The following is a 16,589-nucleotide window of genomic DNA, read 5'->3' on the forward strand; positions in this document are numbered from 1 at the left end:
CTGTAAATAAAGTTTATAGATTGAAGTACCTGTAGATGTTTTTATGATAGCAAATCAAAGAAAGCTTGTAAACCCTCAGACTATTTAGAATATTGTTGATATAAACTACTTTGTATCAATACTTGAGATTGTTTTCCTCCTTTACCTGACCAAATAAATCCAAGCATGACAATACCTTGCCAGACATTATGGTACGTGTTTACAATGGTTTCCAGTAGTAATGAATTTTTATCTAGTCATGGTAGAAAGTTTAATGTGCTTGATTCAGAGAATTTAAACAACTTCCTGCTTTTTTTACAAGTTCATGATCATTGCATAGAATAAAACAAAGAAAGTGAAAAGGTTCCCAAGTTTACCGTTAATATATTCATTGCATTCTGCATTTTAAAAGTTAAAATACTGTATTTGGACACCCCCTTATTCAGTGTTGTCTTACTGTGAACAAGGTGTCTTATGTTAAGCTGTGAGAAACGTTGCCATTAGGTATTTTATTTCCCATGACAGGAAAGGCCCACTTTCAACTAACCAACCAACCCAACTAACCGACCTAGCCAAGGCTTTCGACTGTCAATCACGGTATTCTTATCGGCAGACTCAATAGCCTTGGTTTTTCTGACGACTGCCTCGCCTGGTTCACCAACTACTTTGCAGACAGAGTTCAGTGTGTCAAATCGGAGAGCATGTTGTCCGGACCTCTGGCAGTCTCTATGGGGGTACCACAGGGTTCAATTCTCGGGCCGACTCTTTTCTCTGTATATATCAATGATGTCGCTCTTGCTGCGGGCGATTCCCTGATCCACCTCTACACAGTCCATTCTGTATACTTCTGGCCCTTCCTTGGACACTGTGCTCATTAACCTCCAAACAAGCTTCAATGCCATACAACACTCCTTCCGTGGCCTCCAACTGCTCTTAAACGCTAGTAAAACCAAATGCATGCTTTTCAACCATTCGCTGCCCGCACCCGCCCGCCCGACTAGCATCACCACCCTGGACGGTTCCGACCTAGAATATGTGGACTACTATAAATACCTAGGTGTCTGGCTAGACTGTATTCTCTCCTTCCAGACTCATATTAAACATCTCCAATCCAAATTCAAATCTAGAATTGGCTTTCTATTTCGCAACAAAGCCTCCTTCACTCACACAGCCAAACTTACCCTAGTAAAACTGACTATCCTACCGATCCTCGACTTCCGCAATGTCATCTACAAAATAGCTTCCAACACTCTACTCAGCAAACTGGATGCAGTCTATCACGGTGCCATCCGTTTTGTTACCAAATCACCTTATACCACCCACCACTGCGACCTGTATGCTCTAGTCGTCAGACCCACTGGCTCCAGGTCATCTATAAGTCTATGCTAGGTAAAGCTCCGCCTTATCCCAGTTCACTGGTCACGATAACAACACCCACCCTTAGCACACGTTCCAGCAGGTATATCTCACTGATCATCCCCAACGCAAACACCTAATTTGGCCACCTTTCCTTCCAGTTCTCTGCTGCCAGTGACTGGAACGAATTACTAAAACCGCTGAAGTTGGAGACTTTTATTTCCCTCACCAACTTTAAACATCAACTATCTGAGCAGCTAACCGATCACTGCAGTTGTACATAGTCCATCTGTAAATAGCCCACCCAATCTACTTACCTCATCCCCATACTGTTTTTATTTGATTTACTTTTCTGCTCTTTTGCACACAGTATCTCTACTTGCACATCATCATCTGCTAATTTACCACTCCAGTGTCAATCTGCTAAATTGTAATTATTCGCTACTATGGCCTATTTATTGCCTACCTCCTCATGCCTTTTGCACACACTGTATATAGACATTATTTTCTCTACTGTGTCATTGACTTGTTTGTGTTATTGGCTTGTTTATTGTTTACTCCATGTGTAACTCTGTGTTGTTGTCTGTGTCACACTGCTTTGCTTTATCTTGGCCAGGTCGCAGTTGCAAATGAGAACTTGTTGTCAACTAGCCTACCTGGTTAAATAAAGGTGAAATAAAATACACAGAGTATACAAAACATTAAGGACACCTGTTCCTTCCTTGACATAGAATGAGCAGGTGAATCCAGGTGAAAGCCATGATCCCTTATTGAGGTCACTTGTTAAATGCACTTCAATCAATGTAGATGGAAGGGGAGGAGACAGGTTAAATAAGGATTTTAAATAAGGATCAAAAATCAAATGCACAATAATTTTGTGCAATGGAATGGTGAGGGAATGAGCTAAAATGTTCCAGCTAACATTGGATTGGAGCCTGAGCATTTCGTTTACCAGAGCCAACTGTCCAGGTGTTGGGAGGCAATAACAGGACTGCTGGAGGATAGATGATAGTTCTCTGGAACTCTGCTCTCTCCAATCAGGAAGCAGTCGCTCATTGTTGAGGGCCTGGAGCTTGGTGGTCCCCTCTCTTAGTACCTGGTACAGACGCCACCTGCTCTGTATCCTAAGCCTGGTTTGACGTAAAGTAATGCCACGGGCAATATTTTTGGCCCTTAGCTCCCGTAATGCTGGCAGATTAAGACTGGAGAAGACTAGACCACGACTAGGTGATACATCCAGGAACTCTAGAGACATGGACTCCAGCATGTAAGATATGCAATGTCAGGGACTTAAGGTTGGGCAGTGACTTGGTCAGGATCTGCAAAGTGCTTGGGCTCCTCCCTTTGAAGACCCAAAAGTACTTGAGTTCAAGGACACGGAGGTGCTGGAACTGAGTGAGGAGTGACACTGACACGGAGGTGCTGGAACTGAGTGAGGAGTGACACTGATGTCTCAGACCAGTCAAAATGCAGGCGCATCTAGGTGATCCGAGGGCAGCTGTGGGACAGTTTGCCCAGTAGTACCTGAAAGTTAGTGAACTGGTCCATCGTGATCTTGGTAATGTTGTTGTGGTGGGAAATGGAGCCAACCCGCAGGTCCAGTGGCTCCAGTAGTGTGAATGTCTAGTTCAATTCCAGTTGGCGGAGATCCCTGCAGTGGACATTTTTTAGAAGGTCAGAGAGAAGCTCCCCCCACTTGTTGCACTGGTCCCCCAGGTCAAAGCTGGCTTTAAGGGTGAGTAGGCTTGCACCACAGGATATGAGGTGGTGGGTGTAGTGGCGAAACCATGCCTTCCAAAGCTCAAAACTCTCTGTTGGACACCAGCAGTCCTTCCTGTCCAAGGTTGAGCACTCCATGGTGAGAAAAGTCTGCCACTCTCCAAAGCTTCCCTGATCGCACAAGGCAACTCCAACTGAAGCATACAAGCGCAGAATTGCACTTGTCAACCTCAGGAAGGAAAGCACAGGGAGCTGGCATTCCACCGGCAGAAGATTGAAAGGGAAGAAGTCGTCCCCTGCTTTGGCCATTCTTCTTCTACTGACAGGGACAAGCTTCTTCCTTGGGGACATGCTGTTCACTGGTGGAGGTCAAAATCCCCACAAGTCTGATATAGCTAGCTATGCAAAAAATATTCTGGTCTGGTTCTTCTCAGAGCTAAGAAAGAGAATCAAATGTTTGTCAGCAATCATCTATAGTATACTAACTATTGTAACTATAACATTAGTCTTAACTTAACAATTCAAATAAAATGTTATTTGTCACATCCACATGGTTAGCTGATGTTAATGCAAGTGTAGCGAAATGCTTGTGCTTCTAGTTCCGACAGTGCAGTAATATAATAATAATACATACAAATCTAATACATACAAATCTAAAAGGGGTGAATGAGAAAATGTATATGTAAGTATATTGAAGAGCGATGGCCGAGCGGCATAGGCAAGGTGCACTAGATGGTATAAAATACAGTATATACATGTGATATAAGTCATGTAAGATATGTAGACATGATTAAAGTGGCATTATTTAGAGTGGCAATTGTGTAGAATGACTAGTGAACCATTTATTAAAGTGTCCAGTGATTGGGTCTCAATGTAGGCAGCAGCCTCTCTGAGTTAGTGATTGATGTTTATCAGTCTGATGGCCTGAGATAGAAGCTGTTTTTCAATCTCTAGGTCCCAGCTTTGATGCACCTGTACTGACCTCGCCTTCTGGATGGTAGCGGTGTGAACAGGCAGTGGCTCGGGTGGTTGATGTCCTTGATGATCTGTAGAAGTGTCTGGTTACTGTGTTCATTAAATAAAAGTCCTATTCCAGCGTTTGCGAAATAGTACAACCTAGCTAACCGGCAGCACGAGATTTTGTATAAAAGTAGTAAGTTAGCTAGCTAGCTTAAAAAAAACACCAACATAAATGCCTGAGGTTGTCATCAATGTGGCAATGAAAGAATGGAGCAAATACGTTTTTACCTCCTCGAAATCTAACGTTATATAGCTAGCTAACAACTGGTGTTTTGTACCGCATGTTTACTAGCGTTATTTAATCATGTAACTTAGCTTGAAATGGTATGCAAAAAGAGACTTAGCTAACGTTAAAGAGCAACCTTGGTAGTTTTTCTTGGTAGCTAGTTAATTATATTAAATGACATAGGGTGCCGATATCAAATGTCTAATTATAAGACCAATTGGATAACAGTCAAACACAGTAGTTAGCTGATGGAAAACTGTGGATGAGTTGGGTCAGGGTTAAAAGGGATACCAATTTTGTAAAAGTTATGTCATAGTCCCGTTCACTACGAGACTGCGTCTCACACAGCGTCGAGTTTAAAGCAGACTGGACTTGATTTCCATTCGCACTTGCTGGCTAGCGGAACCACTGGGGAAAAACTAGCTACAATTCGGCAATAAATATCATTCTACTGAGCATTACATGATGTAAATACAAACATGAATTTTGCTATCAGCTAGTAATGTTGCCCTCGTAGAACTTAAGAGGACAACTGCTAGAGATCCGTGTATGGAGGTTTTGAGTAGTGCTGTTTTTGTTCACAATTATTGCACCCACGTGGTGTCCCAGCTCTACGAGTTATTTATTGTCATATACTAACTGGCCACCAGACTACAGAAACTATAGCAATGGAACTGAAGTAATGGAATAGCAATAAGTATAATGTTAGCAATGTGACTTTTTAATTTAATTAGGCAAGTCAGTTAAGAACAAATTATTATTACAATGATTGACCTAGCGGGGAAGAGTAGGTTAACTGCATTATAGCGGAACAGATTTTGTACCTTGTCATTTCAGGGATTCAATCCAGCAACCTTTCGGTTACTGGCCCAACACTCTAACCACTAGGCTACCTGCTTCCACGAGATAGAAAAAAAGCTAATAAAGTCATTGACTGCTTAGTTTCATTTTTATTTTCCCCCCTTTAAAAACTACAAATAACTGGAAGTCTTTAAAAGAGTGGAACCCTCACTCTCCTAATATAAAGTCGTACCCTATCCACCCCTATTCTCTTCCCTCCCCTCTTTTGACTCACCACTCCTCTCCCCTAAATGTTCTCGCCTTTCTCTCTCCTGAAAAGTAACAAATTGTGTGAGGATGGATATGTTAGAACTACCCCCTATGCACTTATGGAGATTTTTGCATAGGTGTAAGTATTATGATAATGATTGATACAACCCTAACCCATGTTTGATTGGTTAGTGTGTAGTCCTAGATGTGTTTTATCTGCTATATGTAGAGTGGTGTTTTGGATGTTTGGATGTGTTATGTATATTTAGATGTGTGTGTGTGTGTGTGTGTTAACTCCCACTGAAGTTCATTTTTTTTATATATTATCCTTACCTTGTTTTACCTTGTTTTTGTTCTCAGCCTCTTGGTTTTGTGCTTTTCTCCCCGGCCTCCTGTTCTGAGACAAACCATACCGGGGCGGCAGCGTAGCCTAGTGGTTAGAGCGTTGGACTAGTAACAGGAAGGTTGCAAGTTCAAACCCCTGAGCTGACAAGGTACAAATCTGTCGTTCTGCCCCTGAACAGGCAGTTAACCCACTGTTCCTAGGCTGTCATTGAAAATAAGAATTTGTTCTTAACTGACTTGCCTAGTTAAATAAAGGTAAAAAATACAATAGGATTTTGAGAGTTTTCTTTGTCAAAGGCCATATTTGTAGAATGGACATGTTAAATGTACCATAAGAACAATCATAGAAAACAATCTTTATTTTGATAGTATTCTGGAATAATCTCATTGTCTAGAGTATGGGCTGGTTTCCCAGACTCAGATTACACCTAGTCCTGGACAAAAAAGCATGCTCAATATAAATTCAATATAAAATAGTTTGTGCCGAGGACTGGGCTTAGGGGAGGAGAGGACAGAAGAGGAGAGGAAGAGGGTGAGATGGAATACTCAGTATTTAGCTTAGGTACAAGCATGCTAGGGAGTGTGGGGAGGGGCTATAGGTAGGCATGCCCAGGGTCCTCAGCCACAGTCCAGGTAGGCTTCAGGTAGGCAAAGTCTAGACACTTCCGGGAGTTATTAGATGTAGAAAAGGACAAAAGAAGGGGGTTAGTGGGAGCATGCTTAGATACATCAGATAAAGACAGTACAGTACACCAGATGAGACAAGCTGACCATGGCCCCATGGCAAATAAAAACTGAGTACAAAAAGCCAGGGACTCAGCGCATGTAATAGAGTCAATGGTATGGAATCCCAGTTGAGAGTCAATCAAGTAGAGACAGCAAGGATGGTTCATCAGTCCAGTACCTTCGGACCTGATGCCTCTCTGTTTGGTTCTCAGCATTAATGAATTAGGGAACTAGCGTCCTGTCCAGGGGGTATAGGCTACTTGTACCTCAAGCTGCCTTACATGACAGAAACAGGAAATAGGCTTCTGCCCATATGGGTCATTCATGCTCAGACAAGGATTATTTGACCAAGGCTTAGCTACAAGTTACTTACTTTAACTTATAAGACTGAAACCAAGTATGATTCTCTCAACATAAAAGAGGAGCTCTGTATCCATCTGTTTTCTTAGATATTGGGGGAACAAGGAGTCCTGCATCTTGTGGTTATCTTCTGTTTTCCCTTTCTAACACATACCCTTCTCAAACTCTACCTTCCTAACCGACATCGCCTCCTCCCAATATCAGTCAATCATAATCACCTTTATTGTGCATCTTTATAAACATTAGCCAATTTACCATTTCTGCATCCCTCTTCTTATCACTCGCATGTTTATCCTCGCCCTGGTGGCAGGCGTAGGTTTTCCTCCCGACCACCAGGAAGGGGGTTCCGTCATGGGGAACATATTTTAGTTCCCAATGCAAATTTTTTCATGATGCGAGATCTGAGAAGTTAAACAAATGACACAAGTTAGAATGGCACTTAATCTCTATAGTCAGTTTGATGGATAATCTAACATCAATTAATGTTAATAAACACACGTCTCTCTACTCCCATCTACAAGACCCTGCTGGGTAAAGTCCCCCCTTATCTCAGCTCGCTGGTCACCATACCATCTCCCACCTGTAGCACACGCTCCAGCAGGTATATCTCTCTGGTCACCCCTAAAACCAATTCTTTCTTTAGCCACCTCTCCTTCCAGTTCTCTGCTGCCAATGACTGGAACGAACTACAAAAATCTCTGAAACTGGAAACACTTATCTCCCTCACTAGCTTTAAACACCAGCTGTCAGAGCAGCTCACAGATTACAGCACCTGTACATAGCCCATCTATAATTTAGCCCAAACAACTACCTCTTTCCCTACTGTATTTATTTGATTTTATGTATTTATTTTGCTCCTTTGCACCCCATTATTTTTATTTCTACTTTGCACATTCTTCCACTGCAAATCTACCATTCCAGTGTTTTACTTGCTATATTGTATTTACTTTGCCACCATGGCCTTTTTTGCCTTTACCTCCCTTATCTCATTTGCTCACATCGTATATAGACTTGTTTCTACTGTATTATTATTGACTGTTTGTTTTACTCCATGTGTTACTCTGTGTTGTTGTATGTGTCGAACTGCTTTGCTTTATCTTGGCCAGGTCGCAATTGTAAATGAGAACCTTGTTCTCAACTTGCCTACCTGGTTAAATAACGGTGAAATAAATAAAATAAATCTAACTAACGTTACTAGTCAACGGAGTTTGCTAGCTTGCTATCTAGTTTACTAACGACCTAGATTCATATCGCTCCTTGATTAAATTCGAACTCACCCTTCTGTGCAGACGGTTTATCATTTTTATCATTTTTTTTACAACAAATGTGGTCCTTGTCTCCTGTTTATAATGGTTCAGACTGTCTTCTTGTAGACAAGTAAAATACTATACCTGATGCAACTCGATTGGCACAAACGGGACTGTTACGTCACGTTTACAAAATCGTATCCATTCTAGCAGTGAACGGTGATACGGTGTTATTGTTGACAACGTCATCAAATCGCGCGCCAAGGTTCTCTCAAATGTTCATGTGTTTCAAGTTTGAGTAAACAGTGCGCAGGCTACTTCCATTTATAAAGCGTCGGCTACTGTGGTGTTATTATTATTATTTTTTTTCAATTTAGTTAGCTAATACAACAGGTATTAAACTTAATGTACTCATGGATTAATCTATGAAACTGCCGTAACATCAAACACTGCCAATTGTATGTCCAGACATCTTTATTCCCATCTTCCCCTGACCGCCATCTTGAAATGTAAATGTTTGTTTCCTGATTGACGTTTTAACTAAAGGTAGCAATTTATATTTGTTCAGATCTCGTCGTGCATGATGGATCACATAGTAGTACAAACGCAGGAATAACAAAGTGAGTATTTTGGACAGTGTGTCTCATCAGCGACACTTTTTTTACGGAGATTTCATGGCCTTTGTTTCGGTGGAATAAGCTAGCTAGTTGTGGCATTGTTCGTTGTGATGTCTTGGCCCAAGCTTTAGCATTCGCTAGCTTTCATGTATATAGCTAACGTTAGCTAAGTGGAAAGCATATATTTTCAAAAGCAGAGTATGTACTAATAACTACATGAAGCCCCAGCTAACTTGGTAACTAGAACGCGCATAGCATCTGCATCAGTCCTGAGGCATGTGGTGTTAGCATGCTAACGTTAGCCTATATTTTTAATTCGACTGGGATCTTGCATTAGCTAGTTGAGTTGATTGTTGTGCCGCGTTACACTGGCTAGGATGACCCGATGTGTGCAGGTGTAAAGTTGCCTGCCGAGAAAGACGAAATTAATAAATAGACGAGATGAAATAATATGATATGGAAACTCATGAAAGTTGACATGCAACCACAAGGTGTCAGCCTTTGATAAACCATTAGCTACCATCTGTTCAGAATCTTTGTTAGGCCCCACTTTCTGCTTAGTTGATGCGCTTGCAGTTTCTCCTTCAGGAGTAACTATCGATAACTCAAGGGGCTTACAGTTAAGCATTTCACTGTACTGTTTACAGCTGCTGTATCCTGCGTATGTGACCATAACATGTGAAACTTGTCTTAGGTTTTCAACTGATGGTATGGAGCAGGTGTTCCCATACGTTTTCACTCAGGCCTCCCTTCCTGAATTGGGGAACATCCCGCACCCCCCTTGTGCGCATCACGTCTATTTCTATGGGCATAAACACTGTTCATGACTGATTGTTCACACCCCTCTTGTTGTCGGAGAGCAAATGTTGCAGGTTTAAAGCTTATTCCCTGCAATTCTACACATGTCATGTAGTGCAGGTAATTTTTTGCCGTCTTAAAGCACATTTTCTTTCTCCATGTGTAATGTGTATTTATGAGATATTTGAGTGACTCCAACATTACAACAAAATATATGGGCTAAAAACACACACACATAAGGTGAAACGTTGAAATTTGGAAGTGCATCATCAGTTTTCCGCTTGTCATGTCAGTCATTGCATACCTTAGAGCTATTTCTAACTTGACAGTAACATAAGCAGCCCCTATTTGATCTTTGAAGTTCATTGCCTTCAAGTCTTTACTCTCAAACCATGTTGTTTCTTTGTCTAGGTCCAGAATGCATAGTACTCGATCCCTGTCAGTATCAAGATAAGATTCAACCACCCTGGCCTCGTAACCTCCCCTCATCCTCACTGCAGATCTTCAAGCACAGACTAGGGTAATGCTGCTGGATCTGGCATAATGAGGTAGATGGGGGAATCCAAGAACATGGTGTTGAATGGCAGGCGGCATTGCAGCAGATTCTCCAGTGATCGATCCATAACCTCGGCCAGGTCCCTGCGACAGAGCAAGGGCTCCTTAAGAAGTAGGAGATGTAGTCAACGTAAGTGCTGTTCTCTGGCAATGCTCACCATAAATGACCCTTTTCAGCTTCATTAATAAATTACACTGGACTATTGGCAGATTTTTTGAATTGTACAGTTTTTTTTTTTTTGGGGGGCTCAATCATTTATTTTTCACCTCAGGTGTCATCAGTTCTACCCTTGAGGCAGAGAGACGTCATACCCCGTCGTCAGGTATGACTCCAAAGGAACTCTGTGAGAATGATGACTTGACTACAAGTCTTATTCTGGACCCCTACCTCGGCTTCCAGACCCATAAGATGAATAGCAGGTTTGTCTCTTTCTGGCTCACAATTGTCCACATTTGTCATAATAGCTTGTGCATAAGTCAGCAGCCAAAGTTTCACAACATCTGGGGAGGCGGTTTACTCGTATGCCTCAGACAAACTTGCCTATCACGATAGGCTATGACTCGATGCACCAGCTGCATAACATTTGTATTGAGAATGGTTTGGAAAGTGGTTAAAAATGGACTGATTGTGTGCTTAGGTTTCGACCCATCAAAGACCGACAAGGACATTTGAAGGAGGTGCTAGAGTGCTTTAAAAAACATGATAACCTCGAGAAGGCCTTCCATGCCTTGACTGCTGGGGACTGGTCAAGACCCCACTTTCACCACAAGACGAAGGCTCAGGGCAAACTCTTCAAAGAGCATGTAAGTTATCTAGAAATATCTGTTGTTGCGCAAAAAGCATGAACCATCATCGAAACAAAAATATGTGGAAACTATTATTTTGTGTGTGTTTTGGCAGGTTTTTGTTTACCTACGAATGTTTGCAACTAACAGTGGGTTTGAAATACTTCCCTGCAATCGTTATTCCTCTGAGCAGAATGGAGCCAAAATTGTAGCAACAAAAGAGTGGTAAGGATATAATCATTTTAGTAGGATACATTTTGTTTAAAGAAAATGTTGCACTGTGTATATAGTCATTTTACAATCTCAAATATCCCTCATTCATATTTTCCCAAGGAAAACTAATGATAAGATGGAATACCTGGTGGGCTGCATTGCTGAGCTATCACAGCATGAGGAAAGCATTTTACTGCGACATGGTGAAAATGACTTCAGTGTGATGTACTCCACCCGCAAGAACTGTGCTCAACTGTGGCTGGGACCTGCAGCCTTCATCAACCATGGTATACATCCCCATGCACTTGACAATAACTGTCTGCCTCATTCAACACACTTATGATAGAATTCAAATACCTATATTAAGAGACTAAACATATGTTTGTTTTCCAGATTGCAGGCCAAATTGCAAGGCAAGTAATACCAATGCCTGCAAATCAAAAGTATTGTGTGAAATGAAGTGAATTGTACAAATGGCTAACAAATGTTTATGTATGTGTTATTACAGTTTGTTTCCACTGGGCGAGATACAGCATGTGTCAAGGTTCTGAGGGATATTGAACCTGGGGAAGAAATCTCCTGTTACTATGGAGATGGCTTCTTTGGGGAAAATAATGAACTCTGTGAATGTTACACCTGTGAAAGGTATAATTTATTGATTTAATATCAAACTTGTAGTTACTGTATATGTATAATAATGAGTCCTGCATTGGCTAGGATTTTGCTATTTCACATCTTCTGGTCCCTTCAGGCGCAGTGCTGGTGCTTTCAAACCGAAGACTGGGCAGTCTACGGCCACTCCTATTATCAACAGCATGTATGGCCTGAGAGAGACAGACAAACGGCTCCATCGACTTAAGAAATTAGAAGACAGCAAGTGCTCTGACAGTCAGTTGGACGGCTCTAATATGGATCCAGACTCTCAGGAAAATCGTGACACACATTCATGTAAGTGCACCTTTGAGGGATTGGCATTAAGGGTGGCATATTGTCTAGGCTAGGGCGAGTGAACTGAACCAGTCATGCAAGTTGACCCTGCTCTGTGGTTGCCCCATTGAGCAGGTGATTTCAACAATAAAACTGAAAACAACCTAAATGCAAAGAATTCCAGTGGCCTTAAACTGAGCTTTTGGTTTCTCCCCATTGTTTAAGTGGAAGATGGACCATTTTTGGCTTTTATGGCAGTTAGGCAAGTTGTGTTTACTCTGTGGTTGCCCCAGGAAATTCAGGACATGGTTACTGATAACCAAAATACGATGATTTCTAATGGCGATCTTTCTGGTTCCTCCGCTATGTGTAGGAGAAAGGCAGGCTATATATGATATTTCTGCATGTAAAAAGCTAATTTACATTTTCAGGCAAGTGATCATAATCTTCGGGCAACAAAAAAATATTCCAGAGTCCTGACTTCCCCGATGGGCAAGTGATTTTCAGACCTTAGGGTCAATCCCTGGGTTGAGGATGTATAGCTGCTATTGGTCAATTATAAGATTTACTGGACACACAACAAAAAAATATTCCAGAGTCCTGACTTCCCCGATGGGCAAGTGATTTTCAGACCTTAGGGTCAATCCCTGGGTTGAGGATGTATAGCTGCTATTGGTCAATTATAAGATTTTCATTAAGAACTATAACATGCTACATAATAATATTCTAATACATTGCAATTTTGCAATGATTGTCATTAGGTTTAGTAATGTTTGTCCAACTTTCTGATGACTGTTCTGCTGTTATTTCTTATTTTTCCGGTCCACATCTTAGCAGTAGGGAGGACAGCCTTCTCCAGTGTGGCCAGGCTCAGTGACGCACAAGCCCTAAGCAGGCACACTCTGTCCAAAATGCCTATGCCTACCTCATCATTCAATCAAAGACACTCAAAGAACTCCAACGTGCAAGAGAGACGAAACTCAAAGTCCGTAAAGCCTTTGCACAAGCTAGGAAGAAGGTGTCAGGTAACTGCTCACAGGTTCCCCATTGAGGTGGAAGCTATGGGTTTGTGCCTTAAGGACCCCACAGAATTAATCAGTAACAGGGTCTCGCGAAAGAGTGCGATGGATAAGCAACGACCCATGCAAGTGGTGGGAACAAGGGGTTGTCTTGTGCACTACACTGTGAAGGAACACATTCAGAACCCAATGAAAGATGGTAGTAGGTGCCCTGATGGTTTAGCTTGCACTCACAGAACTCGCAGTTCAACCAGAGCATCAGTTGGCACACAGGGGTCTGACAACATTAAACTTGAACCAAACTGTGGTGTGGTTAGTAAGACCAAGCCTACAGACCTCAGAGAGTATGTCACAGATGGTCACTGGATAATCAGCCCAAGCCTGGATATCAAGTGTCCAAGTGAGACCTGTCCCAGACAGAGGCAAATGATAAATCAGGAGGAGCAGCACTCTTTCAGACCAGCATCCCTTCTCCAGGAGGAGGTTCCAGGCCTGCACCATGCAGCCCGTATCCCAGACATAGATGAATGCAGGAAAGAGTTGCAATGCCTGCCTGATGGTCGTGAGTACTACAACAATCTGTCTAAGGGAGACAAGCTTCTCCACTTTGGCAAGGGGAAGAAGAAACAGCAGATTACGCGCTATGATTCCCAGCTGATCCTAGCCAACAACAGCTCAGGCATTCCCAAATTAACCCTGCGGAGACGAAGGGACAGCGGCAGCAGTAGGATTGAGCCTGGTGAGCCTGACCCTGTCAAGTCCTCCAGCTCCACAAAGACCAGCATGAAATTTGGGAAGAGCCATCACCATGCAAAGACCAAGAGGAGCTCTTATGCAGCCAGATGGAGTAATGGGACTTTCAGTCCTGTGGACCACATCCATTCCTCCAAACATGGCCTCGGTCCTGTGGAACACATCCATTCCTCCAAACATGGCTTCAGTCCTGTGGAACACATCTGCTCCTCCAAACATGGCTTCAGTCCTGTGGAACACATCCATTCCTCCAAACATGGCTTCAGTCCTGTGGAACACATCTGCTCCTCCAAACATGGCTTCAGTCCTGTGGAACACATCCATTCCTCCAAACATGGCCTCAGTCCTGTGGAACACATCCATTCCTCCAAACATGGCTTCAGTCCTGTGGAACACATCCATTCCTCCAAACATGGCTTCAGTCCTGTGGAACACATCCATTCCTCCAAACATGGCCTCAGTCCTGTGGAACACATCTGCTCCTCCAAACATGGCTTCAGTCCTGTGGAACACATCCATTCCTCCAAACATGGCTTCAGTCCTGTGGAACACATCCATTCCTCCAAACATGGCTTCAGTCCTGTGGAACACATCCATTCCTCCAAACATGGCGTCAGTCCTGTGGAACACATCTGCTCCTCCAAACATGGCTTCAGTCCTGTGGAACACATCTGTTCCTCCAAACATGGCCTCAGTCCTGTGGAACACATTCGCTCCTCCAAACATGGCTTCAGTCCTGTGGAACACATCCGTTCCTCCAAACATGGCCTCAGTCCTGTGGAACACATCCGTTCCTCCAAACATGGCTTCAGTCCTGTGGAACACATTCACTCTTCCAAACTGAAGATTCACCTGCAGCATGAGTGGGACAGCAGGAGGCTCAGTCAGTATTGCCATGGTAGTGGGCCCTTCACAGGTATAGTAGAGAGGGAGGCAGGGGAGGTCTTTGGGCCCACAGTAGCAACATTTGGAATGCACGATGACACAGAGGAAGACTCATCCTCTTCTTCTGAAGAGGATGAAGATGCATCTGACCATGAAGAGTTTGACGATGATTTTATTCCACTTCCACCAACAAAACGCCTCCGGCTCATTGTTGGTAAAGACTCTATAGATATTGATATCGCATCAAGGAGACGTGAAAATCAGTCACGAACAGTCAATCCATGAGCTCTATGGGTCTTCATTTGTTAAGTCAATAAAAGTACAATCACAATGCTGTTGTAAAATGTTAACTATTTTTGTACATGGTGGAACTTGGTTCGTTATTCATATTGTAGAATGTGTACATTTTACATGGCATACAATGTGTAGGCAATTATTTTTATATCTTCAGCTTTATTTTGTACAATTGTTAATTATATTTAAAGCATTTTCTAGTTTGTGTTGGTAAACATGCTAAATGTTGCTCCACTGACATCGCAAGAATGGAACATTTTGGGAACACTGCAAACAAAATGTGCTTTTGTCAACATGGCAGTGTATACATGCATATAAAATAATATGCATTTTATATATTGTTTTGAGAGCATTTTAAAGGAACAGAATTCTTGTTTCTTGCTGGAGGTATGTGAAAATGTTTGACTTCCAGTGATTCCTGGGAGCTGGTCTCTGATGTTTTAGTCCCGTTGTAATCACTCATTCCTTAATCAAAATGTGTTGGTGCTTTGCATAATGCTTCTCTTTGTTCACTTTTTAGTTTGTGCAGATGTGGTTATTTTGGATGTTATTTTATTTTTTGATCACATTTTTATTTTTCTATTAATTTCTCGAACTGTATAATTTCTCAGTCTTTATTTAGCAATCACAAATTCAGAACTTACTTGGTCTGGCTTAGTTGGTGTAGATATTCAAACACTTTTCTCACTTTGTTATTTTGTTCACCATTTGATCATCAGTTCACCTGAATTACTTTGTCTGCTGTGTCTGAATGGTGTGGTGCATGTCTCAACTTTTTAAATTGCTCTTTATATACTGGACCAGTCAAGTTTGGACACACCTACTCATTCCAGGGTTTTTCTTTATTTTATTTTTAGCGGCTCAAATAAATGCTTCACAGAGTTCAAGTAACAGACACATCTCAACATCAACTGTTCAGAGGAGACTGCATGAATCAGGCTTTCATGGTCAAATTGCTGCAAAGAAACCATTACTAAAGAACACCAATAATAAGAAGGGACTTGCTTGGACCAAGAAACATGAGCAATGGACATTAAACCGGTGGAAATCTTTCCTTTGGTCTGATGTGTCCAAATTTGAGATTTGAATTCCAACCGCTGTGTCTTTGTGAGACGCAGAGTTTGTGAAGGGATGATCTCTGCATGTGTGGTTCCCACCGTGAAGCATGGAGGAGGAGGTGTGATGGCATGGGGGTTCTTTGCTGGGGACACTGTCAGTGATTTATTTAGAGTTCAAGGCACACTTAATCAGCATGGCTACTACAGCATTCTGCAATGATAAGCCATCCCATCTGGTTTGCACTTAGTAGGACTATAATTTGATTTTCAACAGGACAATGACCCAACACACCTCCAGGCTGTGTCAGCATATGTGGGAACGTCAAGACTTTTGGAAAATCATTCTATGTGAAGCTGGTTGAGAGAATGCCAATCATGTGCAAAGCTGTCATCAAGGCAAAGGGTGGCTACTTTGTAGAATCTAATTTTGAATGAACACTTTTTGTTGTTACTACATAGTTCCATGTGTGTTATTTCCTAGTTTTGATGTCTTCACTATTATTCTACAATGTAGAAAATAGTTCAAATAAAGAAAAACCCTTGAATGAGTAGGTGTGTCCAAACTTTTGACTTGTACTGTATATTTTTATACTAGGTTGATTTAAAGTATGTTGTACAACTTTGGACCTGTCACTAATACTGTGTTCTGTCATATG

The 16,589-nt window shown here is 42.0% G+C and overlaps 1 protein-coding gene and 1 pseudogene across 3 annotated transcripts; one reads left to right on the forward strand and one right to left on the reverse strand.

Moving 5' to 3' along the window:
• Positions 1–236: 236 nt before the first annotated feature.
• On the reverse strand, positions 237–8,166 carry LOC115134756 (uncharacterized; annotated as a pseudogene).
• Positions 8,167–8,515: 349 nt separating this feature from the next.
• Positions 8,516–16,482, forward strand: LOC115134271 (histone-lysine N-methyltransferase KMT5B-like). 3 transcript variants are annotated; one of them, XM_065022574.1, is made up of 11 exons: positions 8,516–8,648; positions 9,340–9,563; positions 9,855–10,128; positions 10,271–10,418; positions 10,637–10,802; positions 10,900–11,009; positions 11,118–11,284; positions 11,391–11,410; positions 11,506–11,642; positions 11,749–11,945; positions 12,759–16,482. In XM_065022574.1, exons 3-11 carry the CDS (start codon positions 9,996–9,998, stop codon positions 14,864–14,866), a joined length of 3,186 nt encoding a protein of 1,061 aa, XP_064878646.1. In that variant the 5' UTR covers positions 8,516–8,648; positions 9,340–9,563; positions 9,855–9,995; the 3' UTR covers positions 14,867–16,482. The 3 variants fall into 3 exon arrangements, with proteins under 3 accessions (XP_064878646.1, XP_064878647.1, XP_064878648.1); XM_065022575.1 differs by lacking the exon at positions 9,340–9,563; XM_065022576.1 differs by lacking the exon at positions 9,340–9,563 and having other exon boundaries at positions 9,944–10,128.
• The last annotated feature ends 107 nt before the right edge of the window (positions 16,483–16,589 follow it).

This window comes from Oncorhynchus nerka, linkage group LG9a, assembly GCF_034236695.1.
Source record: "Oncorhynchus nerka isolate Pitt River linkage group LG9a, Oner_Uvic_2.0, whole genome shotgun sequence".
Classification (NCBI taxonomy): Eukaryota; Metazoa; Chordata; class Actinopteri; order Salmoniformes; family Salmonidae; genus Oncorhynchus; species Oncorhynchus nerka.

Coding starts and splice junctions, on each gene's coding strand:
- LOC115134271 (XM_065022574.1), top strand. CDS start 9,996: ATGGGGGAATCCAAGAACATGGTGTTGAATGGCAGGCGGCATTGCAGC. Junction 11,010..11,117: donor ATTGTAGCAACAAAAGAGTG/GTAAGGATATAA, acceptor TATTTTCCCAAG/GAAAACTAATGATAAGATGG. Junction 11,285..11,390: donor TGCAGCCTTCATCAACCATG/GTATACATCCCC, acceptor TTTGTTTTCCAG/ATTGCAGGCCAAATTGCAAG.